Source organism: Rana temporaria, chromosome 6, assembly GCF_905171775.1.
Source record: "Rana temporaria chromosome 6, aRanTem1.1, whole genome shotgun sequence".
Classification (NCBI taxonomy): domain Eukaryota; kingdom Metazoa; phylum Chordata; class Amphibia; order Anura; family Ranidae; genus Rana; species Rana temporaria.
In genome coordinates, this window is record NC_053494.1 from 104667351 (window position 1) to 104694182 (window position 26832).

General features: G+C 45.8%; 1 protein-coding gene across 2 annotated transcripts in view; it reads right to left on the reverse strand.

Annotated features, from left to right (window-relative positions):
• Nucleotides 1-26832, reverse strand: part of TBCCD1 (TBCC domain containing 1) — a 121981-nt gene that overhangs the window by 34865 nt on the left and 60284 nt on the right. For both annotated transcript variants that reach the window (XM_040357103.1, XM_040357102.1), the window contains exon 5: nucleotides 8159-8653. In XM_040357103.1, the coding sequence (XP_040213037.1) occupies nucleotides 8159-8653 (495 nt within the window). The remainder of the gene's footprint in view (nucleotides 1-8158; nucleotides 8654-26832) is intronic.

The following is a 26832-nucleotide window of genomic DNA, read 5'->3' on the forward strand; positions in this document are numbered from 1 at the left end:
TCCAGTGGCCTGCAGAAAAAACGACTTTCTGGCCCGAAGCACCGGAAACGCCAGCCACCACACCAGGGGAGACATGATCAGAGGACTCAATTGAATCTGGCAATCCAGAGATGACGGAAGCTAGTCCCATCGTGACAGCAATTCCCTCCGTAGTACCCTGGCGTGGAATTGGACATACGGAAACCGCCTCGAACGAGGCCACCAACGGACCCAGAACCTTCCTGCAGAATCGCAGAGATGACTGCTTCTGGGTCGGCAACTGCTGCACAGCAGATAGCAGAGTCTGAAGTTTTTGCATTAGGAGAAAAACACTCCCGCCCCGGCGGAATCCAGGACTAGTCCCAGGTAACACGTGATAGACACGGCTCCACCAATGCAGAGCTCGAAGAAGCTCGAAGGAGAATGTCGCCCAGACATCCCATGATAACAAACCCCCGCCGTCACAGCCGGGCCAGTATCGAGCACCTTGGCGAAAACCAGCCGAACGGGAAGGACACCAATTAAAAATGGTCCCCCCCAACCGCAAAGCACAGAAACTCTGGTGCTTTGAGGATACGCAAACAGGTAGGTACACGTTCATGACATCCAAGGATGCCAGAAAAAAATCCCCCTGATGGAGTGCCGCTATTACCAAGCGAATCGACACCACCTGAAAGTTTGCACCTTGACAAAACAAACGAGGGACTCCTCCGTGGGGACACAAACAGAATGGAGTAAAACCCCTGAGACCGTTCCAACTAGGGAACTGACACAATCACCCCCCTGACCAGAAGATACTGGACAGCCTCTGACAGAGCCAACCGGCGAACCGGAGGAGGCGAGAGGCCGGAGGGAAAAAAACTGTTTGGCAGACAAGAGAAACTCAATCTTGTACCCCAAGGAAACCACTTCGCAACCCCAACGGTCGGAGAGGAGAGACCTCCACCGAGCCATGAATGTGCAAAGCCAGTCTCCCACCCGAGACGCGGGAGCAGACCTACAGGCGGAAGCAGGTATGTCCGCAGACCTGTTAGGCATGCGGTATCAGATGCGCTGCTACCCCGCAGCGGGGATTTAAGCACCATGTAGACCTACCCCCACCGCACAGGGCGGGCGAAAAAACGCTCGGAGGTAGTCAAGGAGGGTCCTTGCACAGGGCAAGGTCCCTAGCCCTTCCCAGACTGCGGGAACAGCATGCGCTTACCACCGTGGCATCCACAATGATGCCATCCAGGGAAGTCCCAAAAGGACCGTTCACCCTTAAAGGCCATCACCAAGGCCTCCTTAGAGGACTAGTCCGCAGACCAGCTCTTCAGCCACACAAGGCGGCGCAGAACCCTGCATAGACGGAAGCCCCGGAACGTATCCATGGCCGCCTCGCAGAGAAATTTCAGACCCTGAACTAATCGTTCAGCCAGGTCCCTAGAGGACTCGGAAGCGTCCCCTTCTTCCAGCTCCTGCAGCAGGAGCTTCGCCCTGTCAGTCGAACCCACCACCATGAATAGGGAGCGGGCCACGGCCTCCACTCTATCAGCGGGATCCTGAAAGGCAGGAGCCCCTTCCACAGGCAATGTGGCGGCCCTGCTCAGTCTGGACATAGGGGGTCCACTGGCGGAGGAGAGACCTCCTTTTTATTTTAAAGTCCCCCTCAAGGAGGGTAACGGGTTGCAAAGATTTTTGACAAACTTTTTGCGGTGCATCCCATTCCTTGCATAACATATTGTCCAAATAAGGAACACAAGGAAACACTTCAGCGGTGCGTGGCGGTTCATTTCAAACTTTAACAAATAAAAAACTGAAAAATTGGGCGTGCAAAATTTTTCAGCCCCTTTACTTTCAGTGCAGCAAACTCTCTCCAGAAGTTCAGTGAGGATCTCTGAATGATCCAATGTTGACATAAATGACTAATGATGATAAATAGAATCCACCTGTGTGCAATCAAGTCTCCGTATAAATGTACCTGCACTGTGATAGTTTTAGAGGTCCGTTTAAAGCGCATAGAGCATCATGAAGAACAAGGAACACACCAGGCAGGTCCGAGATACTGTTGGAGAAGTTTAAAGCCGGATTTGGATACAAAAAGATTTCCCAAGCTTTAAACATCCCAAGGAGCACTGTGCAAGCAATAATATTGAAATGGGAGTATCAGACCACTGCAAATCTACGAAGACCTGGCCGTCCCTCTAAACTTTCAGCTCATACAAGGAGAATACTGATCAGAGATGCAGTCAAGAGGCCCATGATCACTCTGGATGAACTGCAGAGATCTACAGCTGAGGTGGGAGCCTCTGTATATAGGACAACAATCAGTCGTATACTGCACAAATCTGGCCTTTATGGAAGAGTGGCAAGAAGCCATTTCTTAAAGATATCCATAAAAAGTGTCAATTAAAGTTTGCCACAAGCCACCTGGGAGTCACACCAAACATGTGGAAGAAGGTGCTCTGGTCAGATGAAACCAAAATCAAACTTTTCGGCAACAATGCAAAACGTTATGTTTGGCGTAAAAGCAACACAGCTCATCACCCTGAACACACCATCCCCACTGTCAGACATGGTTTGGGCCTGCTTTTATTCAGCAGGGATAGGGAAGATGGTTAAAATTGATGGGAAGATGGATGGAGTCAAATACAGGACCATTCTGGAAGAAAACCTGATGGAGTCTGCAAAAGACTTGAGACTGGGACGGAGATTTGTCTTCCAAGACAATGATCCAAAACATAAAGCAAAATCTACAATGGAATGGTTCACAAATAAACATATCCAGGTGTTAGAATGGCCAAGTCAAAGTCCAGACCTGAATCCAATCGAGAATCCATGGAAAGAACTTTAAACTGCTGTTCACAAACGCTCTCCATCCAACCTCACTGAGCTCGAGCTGTTTTGCAAGGAGGAATGGGCAAAAATTTCAGTCTCTCGATGTGCAAAACTGATGGAGACATACCCCAAGCGACTTACAGCTGTAATCGCAGCAAAAGTTGGCGCTACAAAGTATTAACTTAAGGGGGCTGAATAATTTTGCACGCCCAATTTTTCAGTTTATTTGTTAAAGTTCCACTTCATGATTGTGTCCCACTTGTTGATTCTTCAAAAAAAAAATACAGTTTTATATCTTTATGTTTGAAGCCTAAAAATGTGGCAAAAGGTTGCAAAGTTCAAGGGGGCCGAATACTTTCGCAAGGCACTGTATATGTTTTTTTTAGCAAACACCATAGGGAATAAAATGTTGGTCGTTGCAACTATTTATCTTGCACAGTATTTGTGCAATAATTTTTCAAACATTTTTTTTTTTGAAAAAAATGGTTTCATGAATTAAAAAATAAAACAGTAAAAAGTTAATCCAATTTTTTGGTAAAATATGAAAGATGATGTTGCGCTGAGTAAATAGATACCCAACATGTCACGATTTAAAATTGCGCACACTCATGGATTGGCGCCAAACTTCGGTACTTAAAAATCTCCATAGGCGACGCTTCGAAAATGTTTACAGGTTACCAGTTTAGAGTTACATAAGAGGTCTAGTGCTAGAATTGTTGCTCTCGCTCTAACGCACACGGCGATACCTCACATATGTAGTTTGAACGGTGTTTACATATGTGGGCGGGACTTATGTGTGCGTTCGCTTCTGAGCGTGAGCTACCGGGGACAGGGGCGTTTAAAATAAATAAATAAACTTTTTTTTTACACCTTTTATAAAAAAAAATAAAATAAATGTGAACACTTTTATTCCTATTATTTATTCCTATAGGTAAACATCCCTTGTAATAGGAATGGTGTGTGACAGGTCCTCTTTATGGAGAGATGCAGGGGGTCAATAAGTCCCTGCATCTCTCCTCCAGGCTGGAAAGCATGAGATCGTGAAAAAAAAAAAATCACAGATCTCATGCTTACTAGCCGCAATCGCCGCTTTGTTTACTTCTGGGAATCTGGGAGTGATGTCATCACATCGCGCCCAGGCCTCCGACGGTCATTGAGATGACTGGTGACCACCTGGTCACCAGTCATCTCTATGCTCATCATGTGACAAGACACCAGTGCCGGACGATTCTTTCTCCGGGCCCCCGATGGCATGGGAGAGCCCGGAGAAGGACCGGATGTCCCCTCCAGCCGCCTACAAGAACGATCAAGCGGCGGAACTGCCGCTATGATCATTCTTATTGTGCACAGAATCACCGGCAGAAGAGGATATCTGAATGATGCCTCTAGCTGCAGGCATCATTCAGATATCTCCCCACAAAGCCCAGGACGCAATATGACGTCCACCCAGGATGGTAGATTACATCTGTGGATGTCATATTACTATGGCTGGGTATTGAAGTGGTTAAAAAGATTTTCACAGTTGTAGGTTTTACATGTCAGACGAGATACTGTATTTCTTTCAGTATGTGTGTAGGAGAGTAAAGGGTAACGTGCCATTTTGGACACAGCTGTCTGCACATAAAAGCAGAAACACTGTTAAAGGAGTTGTAAAGTAAAACAAAATTTCACCTTAATGCAATCTATGCATCAAGGTGAAAAAACATCTGATGCTGCCGCCCGCCCCCCCCCCCCCCGAGCCCCCAATATATTTACCTGACCCCTCGAAAGTCCCGCGTGCGGTCCCGAGATCCTCTTCGCCGCTCAGCCTGGCCGCTGATTGGCTGGAGCGGATGGATTGAAAGCAGCGCAGCCATTGGCTGGCGCTGCTGTCAATCACATCCAGTGACACGGCACGCCGAGGGGCGGGGCCGAGTGATACAGTGAGCGGCTATGAACGCTCGATGTATCACGGGAGCGCGTCCGCAATTACTCACCACCATGCGAGCTCTCTCGTATGACTGTGGTCAGTACTTGTGGGGAGGACCAGAGACAGCCGCCGAGGGACCCCAGAAGACGTGGATCGGGGCCACTCTGTGCAAAACGAACTGCACAGTGGAGGCAAGTAGAACATGTTTGTTATTTTAAAAGGAATTTTTTTTTTCCTTTACTAACCCTTTAAATCATTTTTGTGACAGTTCATTAGTACTCTATATCTCCAAGGGGCCCCATTTAGGGAATTAGCCCAGCTCAACAGCAACAAGCCCCTGCCACGGTTCAGCAGCAACAAGTTATGCAGCAAGAGGAAGATAGATCAGAAAGTCCCATAGTGACCGTCAGTTAAATGGATTCTGATGTTTCAGGGGATTCCGACACAGAAACTAGAAAGTAGGGCGCTTTAGGGAGAGACAGAACTACACTAAAAAAAAAAAAAACTTTATCAGAAGACATTGGAGGAAGCTCATGCAATACTGAAGGAGTTACAAGAGAAATCAGATGAGCTTAACCTCTTGACCACCGCCCCATGTCAAAAAGACGTCCTCCTTTTTAAAGTTGAATATCTCGATAACGGCAGCAGCTGCTGCCACAACCGAGATATTCATCTTTGCAGGGGGCGGTGGTGTACACGATAACGGCGGTCTCCGCGGCGGATTCGCCGCGAGATCGCCGTTATCGGTGGCGGGAGAGGGCCCCCCCCCCTCCCGCCGCTCTCCCGCGCTCTCCGCCGCTTACCGGAGCCGTCGGTAGCGGCGGAGGGGATCCGATGTGTCCGGCAGCTGAGCGGGGACGGGACTGAAGGAGAAATCTCCTTCACCCGTCCTCATAGCTCTGCTGGGCGGAAGTGACGTCAAAACGTCAGTCCCGCCCAGCCTCTTAAAGAAACATTTTTTTTTTTGTCATTTGAAAAAATGACATTTTTTTTTTTTTATTTTTTTTTTTGCATTTAAGTCTAATTATGAGATCTGAGGTCTTTTTGACCCCAGATCTCATATTTAAGAGGACCTGTCATGCTTTTTTCTATTACAAGGGATGTTTACATTCCTTGTAATAGGAATAAAAGTGATCAATTTTTTTTATTTTATTTTTTTCAGTGTAAAAAATTATAAAACTAAATAAAAATAAATAAGAAAACCAAAAAAAAAATTTTTAAAGCGCCCCGTCCCGACGAGCTCGCGCGCAGAAGTAAACGCATACGCGAGTAGCGCCCGCATATGAAAACGGTATTCAAACCACACAAGTGAGGTATCGCCGCGATCGTTAGAGCGAGAGCAATAATTCTAGCCCTAGACCTACTCTGCAACTCAAAAAATGCAACCTGTAGAATTTTTTAAACGTCGCCTATCGAGATTTTTAAGGGTAAAAGTTTGACGCCATGCCACGAGCGGGCGCAATTTTTAAGCGTGACATGTTGGGTATCATTTTACTCGGCGTAACATTATCTTTCACAATATATAAAAAAATTGGGCAAAATGTATTGTTGTCTTATTTTTTAATTCAAAAAAGTGATTTTTATCCAAAAAAAGTGCGCTTGTAAGACCGCTGCGCAAATACGGTGTGACAAAAAGTATTGCAATGACTGCCATTTTATTCCCTAGGATGTCTGCTAAAAAAAAATATATAATGTTTGGGGGTTCTGATAAATTTTCTAGCAAAAAAATTGTGATTTTCACATGAAGGAGAGAAGTGCCAGAATTTACCTGGTGGGCAAGTGGTTAAAGAACATACTCTAAGACCAAGAGTGGGAGACAAAATGGGAAGAAATTGAGAAAGAAATGACAAGTACTTTTAAAAATAAGTACTTCCCTCCCCACTGCCATAGCAACAAAAAACAAGCGAGTCAGTTTTGGGTTTTTGGAAGAGATTCATAGATACCTGGACTGAAGAGGCTGGGTTATCCTTGCAGGCAGATATGACAAGTCTGATGATTCAGACTTGAATATCTAACCTGAAACCACAGATGGGCTTAATGGTCAGGCAAATGATTTCTGAATGGCCAACAAGTACTTTGGATGTTTTTCAGAAAACATTAACAGAAAAAGATGCTGCAGGATGTTTTGCTATAGCAAAAGGAAAAAAACAATAACTGCCCATTACCAAGGAGGGGCACAGCAAATGTCTCCCCAGGGTAATGGTGGGCAGTGGATAAGAGGCAGAGGAAGGAGCAGAGGAAGAGGATTTTCTAGGGGTCCTCAGCAGTCCAGAACCAGTTGTTTCAACTCTGGACAGGAGGGGCACTGGGAAAATCAATGCCCTTATAAACCTTTCAATCAACAACAAAATAGTCCAGCCCCTGCCCAGATACAGAACCTTCAACCATCAAATCAGGGAGTAAAATACCCCATTCAGTTGACCCAGCCTAAACCACAACAGTGAAGCTGCCCAGAAGGTAGTAGTATCCCAGCATTCCCCCTGGTCTCTCGCTCCTTTGATGAACCACCAATAGTGACTCTGCATGTCCAAGGAAAGTTAAAGGGTCACTAAAGGAAAAACATTTTTTTGCTGAAATTACTGTTTACAGGGTATAGAGACATAATAGTTAACCGATTCCTTTTAAAAATAGATAAAAACCAATCATATAATGTACCTACAGTTTAGTTTAGTTTTTGCTGCGGTTTCCTGGATCTCTGATGTTCTGAGATAATACAACACGAATGGTGGTGGAATAAGCCAATTACCTAAAGCTGAGTGGTAGGTGTAATGCATAGCGTTTGAAGCTATGCCTTGTCCCTATATATCCAATGTATGTTAAACAATCAGTTTCCCAACAAAATACCAGTGCTGAAGGAAAAACTGAAGTAATTTTTGTATTGAATTTTGACTGTGTGGGGTTAGGGAGGGGGTGGGGTGGTATGGGTGGGTTGGTGTGTTCTGTTTTTAAAAATTGTAAACTAGTTAGTCGGACTGTTCGTTTAGACTAGGATATTTTTTTTTGGGCAATGCTTGGCCGGTATGTGGACAGTGTCAGTTGACATGTCCAATGTGTTATGTTACGTTTATTAAAACTTAATAAACAGAATAAAAAAAAAAAACATTTTATTATTGCATTTTTGATTTAGAGCTTACACTTTTAAGTCTAAATGTACTTATACTGGTCTCTATTGTAATTACCCATCTTTACCATAAAGATTAAAAACACCACATTTTCACTTTTACCAAAAGTTGAGGCTAAATGTGCTCTTTGGATCTTACTGCATGCAAAGCCTAAGCCAAAGCCCCAATGCTTTAAGAAGAAACAATACGCTAACACCAATCATACAACGCTATTAGCAGAAAATAAAAGGAACACATATACAGCAAGTGATCACAAACTGGTTAACTAAATTAAAAGCAATATAAGCAAGGTCAAAGGCATACATCTAAAAGCATTAATGATCAGCCTTACCTGTTTAATTTTGCTTCCTTAACAGTTTTCTGCCACATTTGTATTTTTTGCTGTCTTTGATCCATTGCCTTAAGAAATGCTGGGGGTAAGCCTCCAGGAATTTCAGTTGTATCACCTTCCATTTCAAAAGGCACGGAAAATGTATAAAATTCACGAGGGGACATGAGTTTCCAAACTTGAGAGTCGCTTTCCGCAGAAAAAAACTGTGGCCTGTCCCAGTAATTTGGTAACGTAGCTAAACCTGTTTGTCCCATGTGATCTTCTAGCATTGCATAGTAAGTATGATATGGAGCAAAAATGACACCCTGATTTCCATTAAATAAAAGAGGCCTTGTAGGAGTAAGAATGTGAAAAGTACAACTGGTTGTAGAGGACAATGACAATCGCTGACAAACACTTATGATTGTCACATGGTCACACATCTGCACATGAACAACAGTTTGCACTGGTCCGAGGACAAAAGTGCTATTCCGACATTTTTCAATGGTCACACACCTAGAAGAACAATGCAGTTATTTTAAAACATAATATTTTTTAGTTTCTAAAATTCATTCACAATTGTTATTCATAAAATCTCTCTAAAACTATGTATGCATTTTATTATCTAAAAAGAGAAAATAATAATAGCCTTTGGCACACTCAATAACCCTGTGAGATTATTTTGTGTTCTGTATATACACTATATTGTCAAAAGTATTGGGATGCCCGACTACACGCACATGAACTTTAATGGCATCCCAGTCTTAGTCCATAGGGTTCAATATGGAGTTGGCCCACCCTTTGCAGCTGTAACATCTTCAACTTGTCCACAAGGTTTATGTTTAGGAGTGTGTCTATAGGAATGTTCGACACTTCTTCCAGAAGCGCTTTCTTGAGGTCAGGCACTGATGTTGGACGCAAAGGCCTGGCTCGCACTCTCTGATCTAGTTCTTCTCAAAAGTGTGCAGGCCAGTCAAATTCCTCCACCCAAAACTCGCTCATCCATGTCTTTACGGACCTTGCTTTGTGCACTGCTCCAAATCATTTGGTGGAGGGTGGATCAACTCAATATTGAACCCTACGGACTAAGACTGGGATGCCATTAAAGATGTGCGTGTAAAGGCAGCGGCACAATACTTTTGACAATATAGTGTGTATGTACAGTATTTCACAAAAGTGAATACACCCCTCACATTTTTGCAAATATTTTATTATATCTTTTCATGTGACAACACTGAATAAATGACACTTTGCTACAATGTAAATTAGTAAGTGTACAGCTTATACAACAGTGTAAATTAGCAGTCCCCTCAAAATAACACAGCCATCAATGTCTAAACCACTGGCAACAAAAGTGAATACACCCCTAAGGGAAAATGTTCAAATTGGGCCATATTAGCCATTTTCCCTCTCCGTTGTCTTGTGACTCGTTAGTGTTACAAGGTTCTCATGGTGTGAATGGGGAGCAGGTGTTTTAAATTTGGTGTTATCGCTCTCACTCTCTCATACTGGTCACTGGAAGTTCAACATTGCACCTCATGGCGAAGAACTGAGGATCTGAAAAATAATTTTTGCTCTACATGAAAGATGGTCTAGGCCAGAGCCTGTCAGAAGCTACATACAGAGCAGCCAGTAAGGACTGAGCCTCTTTTTGAGATCTGTTTATAAGTTGAAATCTTTTTTTTTGGTCAGACACCCTAGAGAATAAAGTATTGCAACAACCACCATTTTATGTCACACCGTATTTGCACAGCGGACATAAACGCAATTTCTTGGGAAAAAATATACTTTTTTGAATTTTAAAAATAAGAAAACCGTAAAAGTTAGCTGGAAAAAAAATTAAATTGTGAAAGATAATGTTACACCAAGTAAATTGATATCCAACATGTCATGCTTCAAATGTGCGCCTGCTCGTGGAATGGCGACAAACTTTGACCATTAAAAATCTCCATAGGCAACGTTTAAAAAATGCTACAGGTTACCAGTTTTGAGTTAGAGGAGATCTTTTGCTAGAATTATTGTTCTCACTCCAACGATCGCAGCGATACCTCACGTGTGCTTTGAATACAGTTTTCATATGCGAGCGTGACTTACGTATGCGTTCACTTCTGCACGTGAGCTCTGCATGTCGGGGCACTTTACTTTTTTTTTCTTATGCATTTTACTTTTCTTTTTTTTTTTACACTGTTCATTTAAAAAAATAATTGGGTCACTTTTTTTCCCAATTACAAGGAATGTAAACATCCCTTGTAATAGAAAAAAAAGCATGACAAGACCTCTTTAAACGTGAGATCTGGGGTCAAGAAGACCTCACATCTCACATTTATACTTAAATAAAAAATAAAAAAAAAAGAGATCATTGGGGGAAGGGACGTTTGACGACACTTCCGTCATCTAATGGTATGGAGCCGAGTTGAAGCCATCATTCCCTCACTCTGCATCCAGCCTCACAGGGGAGAGGACCCGATCGTCTCCGCCACTACCGACAGCTCTGGTAGAGACCAACAGGGAGTGGCGGGAAGGGGGGTACCACTCTTGCCCCCAACAAAAGTTATCTTGCGGTGAATCCACCGCAGAGACCACTTATCTGAAAGCGGACCACCCGCTGTTTAAAACAATACCAGGGGAAAGGCAGCTATCTGCGGCCACAGAAGCGAACGCACACGCAAATCGCACCCACATATGTAAACAGTGTTCAAATCACACATGTGAGGTATCGCTCCAAACTTGGGAGCAAGAGCAATGATTATAGCCCTAGATCTTATTAAAAAGTGTCGCCTATGGGGATTTTTAAAGTACCTAAGTTTGGCGCCATTCCACAAGCGTGTGCAATTTTGAAGCGTGACATGTTAGGTATCCATTTACTCAGCATAACATCTTTCACATTATGTAAAAAAAAAATGGGGCCAACTGTATTTTTTTTACCTTAACCACTCCCCTACTGGGCATTTTTACCCCCTTCCTGTCCAGGACAATTTTCAGCTTTCAGAACTTTAATCCCTTCAATACAGGGCTTTTATTCCCACCTCCATACCGGGCCTATTCTGGCACTTCTCTCCTACAAATCATCATTCTTTTGCTAGAAAATTATTCAGAATCCCCAAATATTATATATGTTTTTTTTTAGCCGACACCCTAGGGAATAAAATGGCGGTCATTGCAATTTTTGTGCAATAATTTTTCAAACGCCTTTTTTTTGGGAAAAAAAAAAAAAAGGATGGTTTCATGAATACAAAAATAACAAAAAACAGGAAAGTTAGCCCAATTGTTTTGTAAAATATGAAAGATGTTACACCGAGTAAATAGATACCTAACATGTCATGCTTTAAAATTGCGCACACTCATGGAATGGCGCCAAACTTCTTTACTTAAAAATCTCCATAGGCGACGCTTTGAAATTTTTTACAGGTTACCAGTTTAGAGTTAGAGGAGGTCTTGTGCTAGAATTGTTGCACGCGGTGATACCTCACATATGTGGTTTGAACGACGTTTACATACGTGGGCGGGACTTGCGTGTCTGTTCGCTGCTGAGCGCGAGCTACTAGGGACAGGGGCGTTTTAATATTTTTTTTTATTATTTATAAAAAAAAAATTACACTTTTTTTTTATCACTTTTATTCCTATTACAAGGAATGTAAACATCCCTTGTAATGGGAATAGTGTGTGACAGGTCCTCTTTAAGGAGAGATGCGGGGTCAATAACACCCCACATCTCTCCTTCAGCCTGGAAAGCATGAGATCGTGAAAAAATTTCACCAATCTCATGTTTACTAGCTGCAATTGCGGCTTTGTTTACTTCCGGGTACCCAGGCGTAACGGCATCACATCACGCCTGGGCCTACGACGGTTATAGAGATGACTGGTGACCATCTGGTCACCAGTCATCTCTATGCTTCCTATCCGGCGCAGGGCGATCCTTTCTCCGGGCCTCCGATGCCACGGGAGAGCCCGGAGAAGCACCAGATGGCGGTGGGAGGGGGGGGGGTTGTCCCCTCCCGCCACCTATAAGAATGATCAAGCGGTGGAACCGCCACTGTGATCATTCTTATGGTGCGCAGGATCGCTGTCGGAACACAATGATATCTGAATGATGCCTCTAGCTGCAGGCATCATTCAGATATCACCGCACAAAGTCCAGGACGTCATATGACGTCCACCCGGGATGGTAGATCCCCTTTGTGCACGTCATATGACTATATGCGGCATTGAAGTAGTTAAAATGACAACTGCGCGGTCATGCTACAGTGTACCCATACTAATCTTTTATTTTTATCTTATTTTTTTGCAAAAAGAGAGGTCACTTTTGGTGGACAGACACACACGCACAGCAGGGCTCGGGAGCGAGCACACAAAAGTGCCCCCATGGCAAGTGGCTTGCTATGGGGGCACTAGGCTGGGGGAAGGGCCAGGAATGCTAGCGGGGGACCGGGGATCGGAGCTGCTCTGTGCAATATGCGAGTAGGTCATAAGAACTTTCCATGTTACTGTTCCTCATCAGATTACATTACCAATATACTAATGGGTACTAAAGCAGAAATACAGCAAAGATCAAGGCACAAAATAAACACCACCAAAACAAAACATTCTACAGCTACCAAAAACAGAGGCACTGGCTGTTATGCAAACCCTGTAGTGGTAGCTACATCCACCCAAAATATTTTTAACAGTCTAAGGACTGGTACGACGCAATATATGATATAGCCCTGCAGCTTTGTGTTGGAGCTCTGCCCTGCCATTGGTAGTTTATTTTCAATTTCTCAAATCAACGCAAAAAAAATAGGATTTTTATAACAGCTTACCTGTAAAATCCTTTTCTTTTGAAGTACATCACGGGACACAGAGAAGCATAGTAATTACTATGTGGGTTATAGAGAGTACCTTCAGGTGTGGACACTGGCACGCCCTTAAGGCAAGAAGTTCCCTCCCCTATATAACCCCTCCCATACCGGGAGTGCCTCAGTTTTGTAGCAAGCAATAAGTGTCCCAAATACCCCAAAAGAGGGGCGGGTGCTCTGTGTCCCGTGATGTACTTCAAAAGAAAAGGATTTTACAGGTAAGCTGTTATAAAAATCCTATTTTCTTTATCGTACATCACGGGACACAGAGAAGCATAGTAATTACTATGTGGGACGTCCTAAAGCAATGCTATGAGGGGAGGGAGACCCCAAGAAATAAGCCGGGCGCCATCAGACATGAGGAATCAAACTGCAGCCTGCAGCACACTGCGCCCAAAGGCGCTCTCCTCATTCTTTCTTATGTCCAATTGATAAAACTTAGTGAAAGTATGGACAGACGACCATGTCGCGGCCTTGCAGACTTGAGCCATGGAGGCTTGATGATGCACTGCCCAGGAAGTACCCACCGCTCTAGTGGAATGTGCTTTAACCTTAAAACGGGGGAACCTTTCCCCTCAAGCCATAGGCTTGAGTAATGACCTGCCGAATCCATTTGGAGATAGTGGACTTCGACGCTGCCTGCCCACATCTGGGACCTTCTGGCAGGATAAACAATGTATCAGTTTTCCGGACCTGAGCAGTAGCCTTAAGATAGATCTTAACTGCTCTTAATACGTCTAGCGTATGTAAAGACTTCTCCCTTGCAGAACTAGGTTCTGAGAAAAAAGACGGGAGAACAAGATCCTGATTCAAATGAAATTTTGAAACAACTTTAGGTAGGAAAGCCGGGTGGGGCCGTAGGACCACTCTATCCTTATGGAATATAAGGTACGGTTCCTTACAAGACAAGGCCGCCAACTCCGAAACCCTCCTGGCGGAGGTTATGGCTACCAAAAATATCACCTTCCTGGTCAGAAGGACCAAAGGAATATGAGCCAAGGGCTCAAATGGTTGTTTCTGTAAGACAGAAAGGACCAGATTCAGATCCCATGGACACAAGGGAATCTTGACTGGTGGACTAAGCCGGATCATACCTTGCAAAAAGGTCTTGATCAGGGAATGTGTAGCTAGTGGCCTTTGGAAAAAAATCGATAAGGCCGAGATCTGGCCCTTAATGGTGCTTAGGGCCAACTTCATGTCTGCCCCTAACTGCAGAAACTCCAGAATTCTGCCAATGAGATACCTCCGGGGATGCCAACCCCTGGTCTCGCACCAGGCCACATAAGATTTCCAAACTCGGTAATAGATAAGTCTGGATGCCGGTTTTCTGGCATTAATCAAAGTAGATGCCACCGCATTAGAGAGACCCCTTTTCTTTAAGATATGGGACTCAATAGCCAAACCGTCAAATTGAGAGACGGTAAGGAAGGATGGAATATTGGCCCCTGGGACAATAGGTCTGGCCGAAGCGGAAGGGACCACGGTTGCCCCACGGACATCCTTACAATGTCCGTGAACCAGGCCCTTCTGGGCCACGCTGGAGCCACCAGAATCACTGGTCTTCCTTCCGACTTTACCCTGCGAAGAAGACGGGGTAATAATTGCAGCGGAGGAAACGCATACATTAGGGAGAACTGGTCCCATGGGAACACCAGTGCATCCGTGCTGTAAGCAAGTGGATCCCTTGTCCGGGACAGAAAGTTGCCCACCCTTGCATTGAACCTCGATGCAAAGAGATCGACATCTGGTGTTCCCCCACCTCTGACAAATGCTCTGGAAGATGTCGGGGTGAAGAGTCCATTCCCCTGGAAGCACCTGTTGGCGGCTTAGGTAGTCTGCTCGCCAATTGTCTATTCCCGGAATGAACACTGCAGATATGCATGGGACATATTTCTCTGCCCAGGTCAGGATTCGATTCACCTCTCTTTGGGCTGCACGACTTCTTGTGCCCCCCTGGTGATTTATGTATGCCACGGCAGTGACATTGTCCGATTGAATCCTGACCGGAAGACCCTTCAACCTGTCTGACCAAGCTGACAGGGCTAGATAGACTGCTCGAATTTCCAGCAGATTTATGGGTAGAGACCTCTCGGAGGCTGACCATTTCCCCTGGAGAGACAAACCTCCCAGGACTGCACCCCAGCCTAGCAGACTGGCGTCCGTGGTCACAACCTGCCATGTCACGGGAACAAAGGACTTCCCCTTTAGCAGGTTCCGGGGAACCAGCCACCAACAAAGGCTCTGCCGGACTGACCGGGAGAGAGACATAGGGAGATCCAAGGCTTAAACCTTTTTGTTCCAAGCGGACAGAATGGCATGTTGAAGCTCCCTTGAGTGGAACTGCGCAAATGGGACGGCCTCGAACGAGGCTACCATCTTTCCCAGTAACCTCATACAGAGGCGAATGGGAGGCTGACGCTTTGCTTTGACTAGTTGAACTAGTTCTCTTAAAGCCTCGAACTTCCTTTGGGGCAGGAAGACCCTTTTTAGCTTTGTGTCTATGAGTAGACCCAAATATTCGAGCCTTTGCACAGGCATTAAGGCTGACTTGTCCAGGTTGAGAACCCAACCCATGGATTCCAGAAATTTTACGGTTCTGTGTACCGCTGAGTTTAGATCGGCCACTGACCGGTCTACTACCAATAGGTCGTCTAGATAGGCTACTATGGATATGCCTTGAGACCTTAGATAGGCTAACAGTGGAGCCAATACTTTCGTGAAAACACGAGGAGCGGTGGCCAGACCAAAAGGTAAGGCCACGAATTGGAAGTGGCGCTGATTTACCGCGAAGCGAAGCAGCTTCTGATGGTCGAGAAAGATAGGAACGTGCAAGTATGCGTCCTTTATATCGATGGACGCTAGTAGTTCCCCTCCTTGCAGGGAGGCCACCACTGACCTGATCGATTCCATCCGGAATGATTGGACCCTTAGGAACTTGTTTAAGGCCTTGAGGTCCAGGATGGGTCTTACATCCCCGTTTGGTTTGGGGACGGTGAAGAGATTGGAATAAAACCCCAAACCTTGTTCTTCCACTGGCAGCTCTCTGATTACCCCTTGGGATAACAGATGATCTAAGGCCAATGCTAAGGACCTTCTTTTGCCGAGGTCCTTTGGGACGTTGGAGGTTAAGAAGCGCGGCGGAGGAAATTCGCTCAACTCCAGCTTGTAGCCCCCGGAGACCGTAGAGAGGACCCACCTGTCTTGGATCCTGTCTAGCCAAGCCTCCGCAAACAGCTGAAGTCTTCCCCCCACCCGGCTGAGTGGGGGAGAACCTTCATAATGCTGACTTAGTTGCTGGCTTGGCCTGTGGCTTACGGTTCCAAGGTTTTTTGGAAGCCTGAGGCTGGCCCTGTGGCTTCCCACCTGCATTGAATCGTCCAGGAGGCCGTCGGAACTGCCTGGTACCGGAAGTACTAGGGATAGGAGAGGAGGATCGCTTAAAGGAGGGGGGACCCCTAAACCTTTTCTTTACTGGCAACAGTGTACTTTTGCCACTGGAAATTTTCTGAATGTAAGCATCCAGATCTTCCCCAAACAAACGCTCTCCATGAAAGGGAAACACCGCCAGTAATTTTTTACACGGGGCTTCAGCAGACCAGTTCTTCAGCCAGAGTAACCTGCGCATATGAACTAGCGAGAGAGTGAGACGTGAGGACTGCTGAATGGAGTCCTTAATAGCATCTATGGCAAAACATAATGCTCTGGGAAACTCAGCCAAATTCTGGGCCTGTTGTGCCGGCAATTCCTTTAAGACCCCTTTAAACTGGTCCTTCAAGGCCTGGCAAATCCCAATAGCCGCAATTGCAGGCTGGGTTATTCCTCTCGCCGAAGCAAAAGAGGTTTTTAATAAAGTCTCTAATCTCTTGTCTGTCGGATCTTTGAATACCAGAACATTGTCTACTGGACAGGTCAAAGATTTGTTTACGCAGGACACAGCTGCGTCAACCTTGGGGATGCCCCATCTTTTAGTGAATTGTTCCTCCATGGGGTATAAAACCGAAAACTTTTTAGGAGGAAGAAAATATCTATCTGGATGTTCCCAATCCTTGTAGATAAGCCCTTCCAGCAGGGGGTGAACCGGGAAGGAATAATTAGCTTGAGGAGCTTTTAAGGAGCCTAAAGATGAGACTGCACTTGAAGCTGGTTCTGAAAGTGGCAACTTGAAGGCCGAACGGACCATCTCAGTGAGGGACTGGACCAACAATTTTTCAGGTTGCGACGCCGAAAAGGGTTCTCCCAAAGTGGAGTCCACTACTTCCAGCTGACCTTCTGCCAGATCTCCAGAGGGTAAATCAACCTCTTCTGAGGATGCATGCCCCAAATCGAGGGACTCCTCAGAGGGAGAGGGGGACCTTGTGCGTTTTTCCCTTGAGAGAGAGGATGCAATCAAGGTCGCTAATCTCTGCTCCAGACCCCCCATAGCTGAGGCCAGAGCCTCCTGTGTCACAAAAACTGGAGCAAGTGGGACAAGGGCAGAACAGGCATCTGACAGCCCTGATGGTTCACCCTGGGCCTCCTTCAATTTTTCAGGAGAGGAAGCAGCCGCAGGAGCATGCCCGAGATCCTCTGAGCCAGATGGCGATCCCTTTGCTTTTTTGCTTCTAGTCCCTGAGCCTTTAGCCATGATAAAGCTGAGGTTCTCACAATAGTTGCAACTACTTGCGAACCTATAGACCAGCACTGACGCTGCTATTTGATGGTTGGCAAGGTGCAGAGCCCACTATGCGCCTTAAGCAAATGTCACTGTCCACCACCAGTACTAAATACTGAAGTATGTGCACAAGATCTGTGTCCACCGTCAGCCAGAACCAGTTAGGTGGACTGAAGCATATAAGGACTAGGTGTATCACCTGACCTGCTCTGTCCTGTAATCTCAAGTCTCATAGAGAACAGCTGAGATAGACCCCCTGCGCGCATGCGCACGCCGCTGTTAGGCGTGCACCACGAGGCTACGCGCGCACACGTAGCCGCACGCGCGCACATGTCGTCACACGCATCTCACGGAGCACGCCGCGCACATTCGTGCGCATCGGAGCAGCGTACAAAAAATTCATTTGTGCGCGCGCGTGCGCCCAAGACACATCAATGTCGCGCGCGCATGACGCTACGCGCCATGCATGAGGATGGAACACCACAGCTCCATGTGAGAACCAGGTAAGCCAAGTGAAGCCAAACATTTTGGACAACTTTTTTCTGCTTTTAACCTGCACAGGAGGGGCTAACTACCTGACTAGAGATACCCCTCCTCCCCACAACACACAGGACCATATAGGAGAAGCACAGACAGTTAGCTTTAGGCAAACATAATGGCTCAAAATAAAGGAAGGTTACTCCTAGGACCAAGTCCTGAAGCACCTTCACTTACCTGATCCAACGCTGCAGGACTCTGCATAACAGACAGTCCAATCTTCACCCATCACGGAGAGCAGCGTCTATAGACCTTCAGGGACCGGGGTCCATGGACAGGAACACCACACCCCTGGACCCATATCGCACCCTGTCAGTAAACTTTTGGTATTAGGAAATTGACCAAAGTACTGAATAACCAGGATCCAGCTCTCAAAGAGAAGCATTACAGGCCAAACCCCGTTCTTCTTAACCGGGGCCCGGGTACCGTCCACTTTGGCTCAGAAGCACTTTGGACGGATCCGGATTTCATGGAGGCTTTTTACATCCAATATGGATCCCTCCAGTGGAGCTCCTTGGAGCACATGTTCACTCGTGACCAACACCTTAGACACTGGCAAAAAACTGAGGCACTCCCGGTATGGGAGGGGTTATATAGGGGAGGGAACTTCTTGCCTTAAGGGCGTGCCAGTGTCCACACCTGAAGGTACTCTCTATAACCCACATAGTAATTACTATGCTTCTCTGTGTCCCGTGATGTACGATAAAGAAAAGGGGGAACCATAGTACCCATGAATTGGCTTCTAAAAAAAAAAAAAAAAATCTACAATGGTAACAAGGTTCTAATTTTCTAGAATCTTAACAAAAGCTGAAGGAGGTTCAGCCAGCTTCCAAAGCTTAAGTTCCTTGATCCCAGGATTGTATGAAAAGGCCTGTGGAGACGCTACAACAATCAGAAGTATAATGAGCAATCTGACTATGTCTTTTCTGCTTATTTTCCCATTTCTTTAGCATATACACTTAGCTGTGCATGTTAAGCTCAATGTAAAATCCCAGCATCTGTCAGGTGTCGAGATGGATGAACTTCAGTGCGCATGCCCTGGAGTTGCATCATCCCAACCTGGCCAATCAAGGTGACTGAAGAACCTAAAAGAAAACTTGGAGGCTCATATACTTACCCACCTTTAGCCCACTCTGGTCCAGTCATGTGATCCAGCTCCCGTGTATACCAGCTGCAGAGGAGAAGGAGCGCCAACAATGGCAGGCACATGGGAGCCTATGGGTGACATCACTCCAGGCTTTTCCAATCGTTTGAGGACTCTCCTCTAAAAAAAGTATATGCATCTTTTTTACACAGGTTAGACAGCACATGTGTTAGGAGGGGGGAAGGGACATTTTTATGACTAGTTGGGTTTTAACCGGCTCCCGACTGGCTCCTGTACATACAAGTTGGCAGAATGGCACGGCAGGGCAAAAGTAACATATATATATATATATACACGTCACTTTGAAATTCCTGCTGTGTGGGCGCAAGCCCCTGCCGCAAGCTCCGTGACTGTGCATGCGGGGACCCGCGGACTCGATGTCCCGTGATCGGGTCACAGAGCTGCAGAACGGGGAGAGGCAAGTGTAAACAAGCATCTCCCTGTTCTGTCTAGTGACGCGGTCACTGATCGTCTGTTCCCTCTCATCGGGATCAGTGATGTGTCACTCATAGCCACGCCCCCTAAGAGTTAGAAGCACTCCCTAGGACACACTTAACCCCTGTGTCAAAATTGTCCGATGTGGCCGCAATAGTCGCAGTCACGATAACAAAAAAAACAAAAAAAAAAAACGCTGATCGCCACCATTACTAGTAAAAAAATATTAAAATAATAATAAAAATGCCATAAAACTATCCATTTTGTAGACGCTATAACTTTTGCGCAAACCAACCAATATACGCTTATTGCGTTTTTTTTTATACCAAAAACATGTAGAAAAACACGCATCGGCCTAAACGGTGAAAAATAGGATTTTTGTACTCACCGTAAAATCCTTTTCTCTGAAGTTCATTGACAGACACAGCAACTTCAATCTTGACCTTAGGGTTATATTGCCACCTTCAGGAGAGGACTAGGCAGAACATGTTAGAACAGCATAACTGCACAGTACCACCCAGGGGGCGGTCCCTACTGGCTATAACCCCTTACACTGCATCCAGCAGCTCAGTTCGTCAAAAAGCAGTACAAACAGAAAAAGGAGGGTGGGTGCTGTGTCCGTCCATGAACTTTAGAGAAAGGGATTTTATGGCGAGTACAAAAATCCTATTTTCTCTTTCATTCATTGACAGGCACAGCAACTTAAATCTTGACCTTAGGGACGTCCCCAAGCAGTGTCAAAAAAACGAGGGGTGGGAACAGCAAGCAAAAAAACTCTACCTATAAACCTTAAACAGCCGCCTGCAAAACCTTGCGGCCAAAGCAAGCATCCGCAGATGCACTCACATCAACCTTGTAAAATTTTGTGAAAAGTGTGAACGGATGACCAGGTCACCATGGGAAACGGACACTTGATGTCGGAAAGCCCAGGAAGTACCAATTGCCCTGGTCGAATGTGCTGTGAAAGGAAAGGGAGGCGCCCGCCCTTTTAAGGCATAAGCCTGGATCATGATCAGTCTAATACACCGAGAAATGGAGGCCGACGAGACTGCCAGGCCCTTCTTCGGACCAGTTACCGACACAAACAGTGGGTCTGACCTCCGAAACAGAGCCGTAGCAGACAGATACACTCGCAGAGCCCGGACCACGTCCAAGGAATGCAAAGCAACCTCCTTGGGATGCGATGGCCGAGGACACAAGGATGGAAGCACAATGTCCTCATTTGGATTAAATGCTGAAACAACCTTAGGAAGAAAAGAAGGCTGCGGGCGTCACGAGCTATGATCAAGCACTTGATATTAGTGCGAAACGCGTTAGCTATATATCCCACTGTCTGCTGTGATTTGTAGTGCCTTTATCCTTTTACCAATAAAGGCAACCAAAAAGTTTTTTTCTGGAGTGCGGCTGTCCATATATTTTTCTTTCTATTTTTGCTCTCAGAAGGAGGTCGTCCAGGTAGCCCACAATTGAGATTCCTCGCTGTTGCCAGAATTGGGGCGGGCACCTTGGTGAAAACCCTTGGTGCCGACACCAGACCAAAAGGGAAAGCTACAAACTGGTAGTGTTTGTCCCCAGACTTCAGAACCATGAAAAAACACACCCCCCAGATTAAGTGGCGTGATGAATTAAGTGCAAATGTATAAATAATACTGATCACACATGAAATAAAAGTCCCATAAAATGAAAGTGTCTCTAAATCGCTAATATGTGATCTCCAAAGTGCAAAGGTGCATACAAAGAGGGAGGACAGCCATCATGGTATCAGATACAAAGGTAGTGATCCCGCCACCATAAAGTAAGGGTCGGTACTCTTACCGTAATTGGTGGACTCACACACTGGTCAGTGGCAAGTCAGAATCGCAAAACGGCAAGAGTATCAGGATCTTCTTTTCTTCAGATGCTAATCAGAGTAGCTGGTCCGGTTTCATACCAAACAGATCTACGGCAAATAACTTGCGACGACTTTTTCTTAATATGCAGATTCCCACCGACAATTATGGACATAGAGCGATACTTTCGCTGGATGCCGCTAAGGCTTTTGATAGTGTGGAGTGGGAGTATTTGTGGAAAGTACTGGAGAAGTTTAAACTGGGCGAGGATATCATCTCTTGGATTAAGCTACTGTATAAAGCACCAAAAGCGTGTATTCGAATAAATAACACCCTTTCACCCTCCTTTGATCTACATAGGGGAACGAGGCAGGGTTGCCCCCTATCCCCCCTGCTTTTCGCCTTGGCCATAGAGCCCTTGGCGGCGGCTATAAGGGGGAATTCAGAAATACAGGGATTCAGGCGGGGAGAATTAGAGGATAAATTGGCATTATATGCAGAGGACGCGCTGTTGTTTTTGGGCGACACGTCTGCATCCCTGACCCATCTTATGGAATTGGTTCATACTTTTGGAACCTTCTCTGGTTTTAAAATTAATTGGGATAAGTCTACCCTTCTTCCACTGGACCCGCTCTCGGGACCTTTGCCGCAGATTGCTGACCAGATTAAAATTGTGGATAAATTTAAATATTTAGGTATTATGGTCCACCCTAATTTAGATCAATATATTAAACTGAATGTGGAACCCGTTCTTAAAAAATTTCAGGAAAAAACAACGAGCTGGATCAAGTTGCCGCTGTCCGTTGTCGGGCGCTGTAACCTGATCAAAATTATCTGGAACCCTCAGTTACTCTACGTACTCCATAATGCTCCTATCTGGATCCCCGCCCAAGTGTTTAAGAAATGCAACACTATATACCGAGCACTAATATGGAGGAAACTGGTCCCAAGAATTCAATTAGAAACTTTCCAGGAGAGGAGGGATTTGGGAGGCTTGGCAGTGCCGAACCCATTTTTTTATTTTGTCGCGGCACAGCTACAACACTTGGCAGGATGGTTATGTCCGGAACCCACAGACCCCACTAGAAATATGGTGGGAGCCCAGGTAACCGGAGATAACCTGGTAGAATGTGTAGAGGCGGGGGAACTGGGGGCTATGGACCAGTACCCCACATTTATACTCATAGATAAGATTTGGAATAAAACTAAACAACTTCTGCAATATATGGGGTATACTAGTTGGTCACGTATATGGAGGAATAGTAACTACCCTGAACTTAATAAATTACAAGGTTTCATTGATTGGGAGAGGTGGGGAGTAAAGTACATTTCACAGCTATATGATTGAGGGGTACTCAGGGAGTTCCAGTCCCTACGTGCAGAATTTGATCTGCCCAATACGTTTATTTTTCAATACCTACAATTGCGACATGCTATTTTGGCGCAGGCTAAAACATCCACATGGGAGCTCACCAGACCGATAATGCTTATGAAGCCAACTATGGCACCCTCCAGGAAAGGACAAATTTCGTCCTTGTATAGCGCCCTTCTTGGTCACGTTTCTACGGCGATGACTTTGAAGTGTAGAGCTGGCTGGGGGGAAGACATAGGATATATTGCTGATGAGTGGAATTTAATACTAGGTAATGTTCTCAAGGTGACATTGTCATCAACTCAGCAGCTAACCCAGCTTTTTATCATTCATCGTACATATCGTACACCTGAGAAGCTGTATAAATGGCGTAGAAGGGACGACCCAGGTAGAATCTCTTGAGACAGAGCTGAAGCGGCTACTAGGCCGATGTAGAATGAACAGGCTAGAAGAAGGGGTGGGGGGGGGGGGGAGAAAATATGTAGGAAGGGTAAATTAAGTTTTTTTAGACATAATACACCCAATATAGTGCTGAAGAACACAGAGGTGCTGTATGGATATATATGTGGTTCTGAAGATATGTGAAACCTGTGGGGCAATATATTATGTAATATTTTGTATTTAAAAAAAAAAAAAAAAAAAAAAGTATGTGTTTTGTATGTCGAAACTTCAATAAAAAAGTATCTGATTAAAAAAAATAAAAAAAATAAAAAAAATCAGAGTAGCTGACCGGTGAGGTTCCCAACGGCTGTCGGATCAGATACACACCCTGAATGAGAGATTGGAAAAGATCCCACTTTCAACAACCGTCCCCTTCACGGGGAGATGGAGATGGTAAATGGATACCTCCGATGAACAAAAATGAAAAGAAAAAAAAAAAAGGAAACCTCCACATGGCATAGATCAAAAATGACCAAAGAATTTAATGATAAAAAAAAAGGATAAAATACAAACATCTGGTAAATGAATGTAGCATAAGTGATCACAAAAATGGTTGTAGGTGCAGTAAATAGCAACAGATGTAAAGCACCCTATGCATTTCATCCCATAGGACTTCTACAGGGGTGTGTGCCAACTTGTGGCTACTGCGCTTAAATAGTATAGCGACATGGGTGGGTAATTTGTAAAGAGATTACCTTCCAGGTCAGAGGTCTCGGCTGTACAACAAGCCTCGCATTCACCAACCAATCACCAGACACTTCTGACTTCAGAAGTGTTAGCCAATCAGAGTGCTGCAACATAAGATGGGCGTCCAATGAGAGTGCCGCAATGTAGGCTACACGTCCCAGCCACATAAATAAAACCACAATCATATCTAAATGGGGCCGGAATATCAGAAAGGCTACGGCCAATCGCAGCTCCAGACTATAAACTCATAGAAGCCAATGATGACGCTGTATAGACAGCGTCATTACAAGTGATTCGAAGGAGGATAAATCCAGAGCCAAGCCTCGATTTAGAATGGAACGCACGTTATGCGTCCCTTCACACGTCATCGCATGTGACCAAAAAGGGCAGAGGAATCTGCAGCTAGGCCCTAGTCTGAGATGGAACGCACATTGTAAGTCCATCCACATCTGGCTTCCAAAGGAGTCACAGCACAACAAAAGGGGCGGAAAAAATAAAGGTCTAACGGGAGGATCAAACACATTGGGGGCTGTAATTCCACCAAGTGGCTGGGCCCCTCTATAGATTACTCCAGCTCTTTCAGGGAGTATAGGGCCGAACACCTTATCATTTTTGAAAACTTTCCAATGTCGGTTGACAATGTCTTTAATTTGTTTATGTTGTCTGGAAAATGATGTTATGAAGGACCACTTGAATTTCTCATTCTTAATCCTATGATTCTGATTGGACAGTAGTGAACTTCTATCCAATAACGATACTTTATTAATTTCTCCACAAATTTTGATTTGAGGATGGATGCTTGATAACCAAAATCCTCTAGGTTGCTACAGTTTCATCTTATTCTTAAAAACTGACCAAAAGGAACGGATTTCAACCAGGATGCACAATGGCAGCTATAAACTGGGATATATCCATTAGGGACATGCAAGTATGCGTCCCTGATGTCCAGGGATGCCAGAAAATCCCCCGGATGGAGTGCCATGACCACAGACCGAACTGAATCCATCCTAAATCTTTTCACCTTCACAAATCTGTTGAGGGCCTTGAAGTCCAGAATCGGACGGACCCCTTCCTTCTTTGGGACTACAAACAAATTGGAGTAGAATCACCCCACGCAGCAGCAGGTCTTGCACTGCCCCCAACAAGGCTTCTCGACAAGCCGGAGGAAGATGATGGTTTGAGGGGAAAAACCCGTTTGGCGGGCAAGAAAGAAACTCCATCTTGTATCCCGACGAAACCACTTTGCAAACCCACTGGTCGGAAAGCAGGGAGGTCCACCGAACTGTAAACTCTCGAAGATGACCCCCCCCCACCCAAGAGTCGGGCGGGGGCAAACCTTCATGCTGTTGTAGGTTTGTTCGCAGGCTTGTTAGGCTTGCGAAACCAGGGACGCTTCTATCCCTCAGTGGACACCTTGTCGGTCTGGAACGCATACCTGCCGCCCCGGGCGGAAGAAAAAAAAATCTGAGCGGAAAAGGAGGGCCCTGGCCTATGGCGAGGCTCCTTACCTTTTCTGGGTTGTGGAAGCAAAGTACTCTTACCCGCCAGTAACATTTTTGATAATGTCATGATCATCCAGCGAGGCTCCAAAGAGCCTCTCTCCCTGCAAGGGCAAATCTGTCAGCACCTTCTTACATGCCTGGTCAGCAGACAAGCATTTAAGCCAAATCAGGTGACATAGCACCACAGCAGACACTGAAGCGCTAAAAAGCAAGGGGGGCATATTCAAGGCTGCATCGCAGACATACTTAGGGCCATGCACCAACTGGTCTGCCAGTTCCACACAGACCGGGGAAGCCTGTTGCTTTTCCAACTCGCGGTGAAATTCTTTTGCCCATTCAGTAAGTGTCTGGGACACCAGGGCCGTGGCCAACACTGGCCGCAATGCTGACCCCACCACCGTAAACATGAACCGGGCCACCGCCTCGGCCCTCCTTTCGGCAGGGTCCTTAAAAGCAGGGGACCCCTCCACCGGAATCGTGGTTACCTTATTTAACCTGGATCCCGGGGGTCTACAATCGGGGGAGATGTCCATTTCTTCAGGAAACTCTCCTCAAATGGGTAACGTACCCCTATGCGTTTTGAGACCAAAAAGGCTTGCTGCGGGCGTTCCCATCCTTTGTAGATAAACTTCTCAAAATAGGCCAGAGAGGAAACACCTTAGCCGCGCAGGCCGGCTTGCGAGACCCAAAAGGGACTGACACCTCTGAAGATGAACAAAGGCCTGTTGCCACAGCAAGGCCCGAGTCTGAATCAGAGCTTTCCCCAGAAGACAGTGGGGGGAGGGAACCGGTTGCCACCACAGGGATGTCTAGAGAAGAAGCGCCTTCTGACGCCATGCTGATCCGCGTTCCCACATGTGAACACCCCACAGCACCCAAGAAATTAGGGGGGACACGAGCGGACCCCAATGCAAAGCACAGGCCCCCATCCGGACTCGAAGCCCCCCCCCCCCCCCCCGGTCATACATACAGCGGCCCAAGCCTGGGGAGGGAGAAAAGAGGAAGAAGAAGAAGAACAACAAGAACAACAACAAGAACAACAACAACAAGAACAACAACAACAAGAACAACAACAACAAGAACAACAACAACAAGAACAACAACAACAAGAACAACAACAACAAAACTGTCACTCTATTTTTGTTTATAGAGCAAAAAAACAGCGGAGGTGATCAAATACCACAGAAAAGAAAGCTCTATTTGTGGGGGGGGGGGGGGGGGGGGGGAAGACATCAATTTTGTTTGGGGGCCACATCGCACAA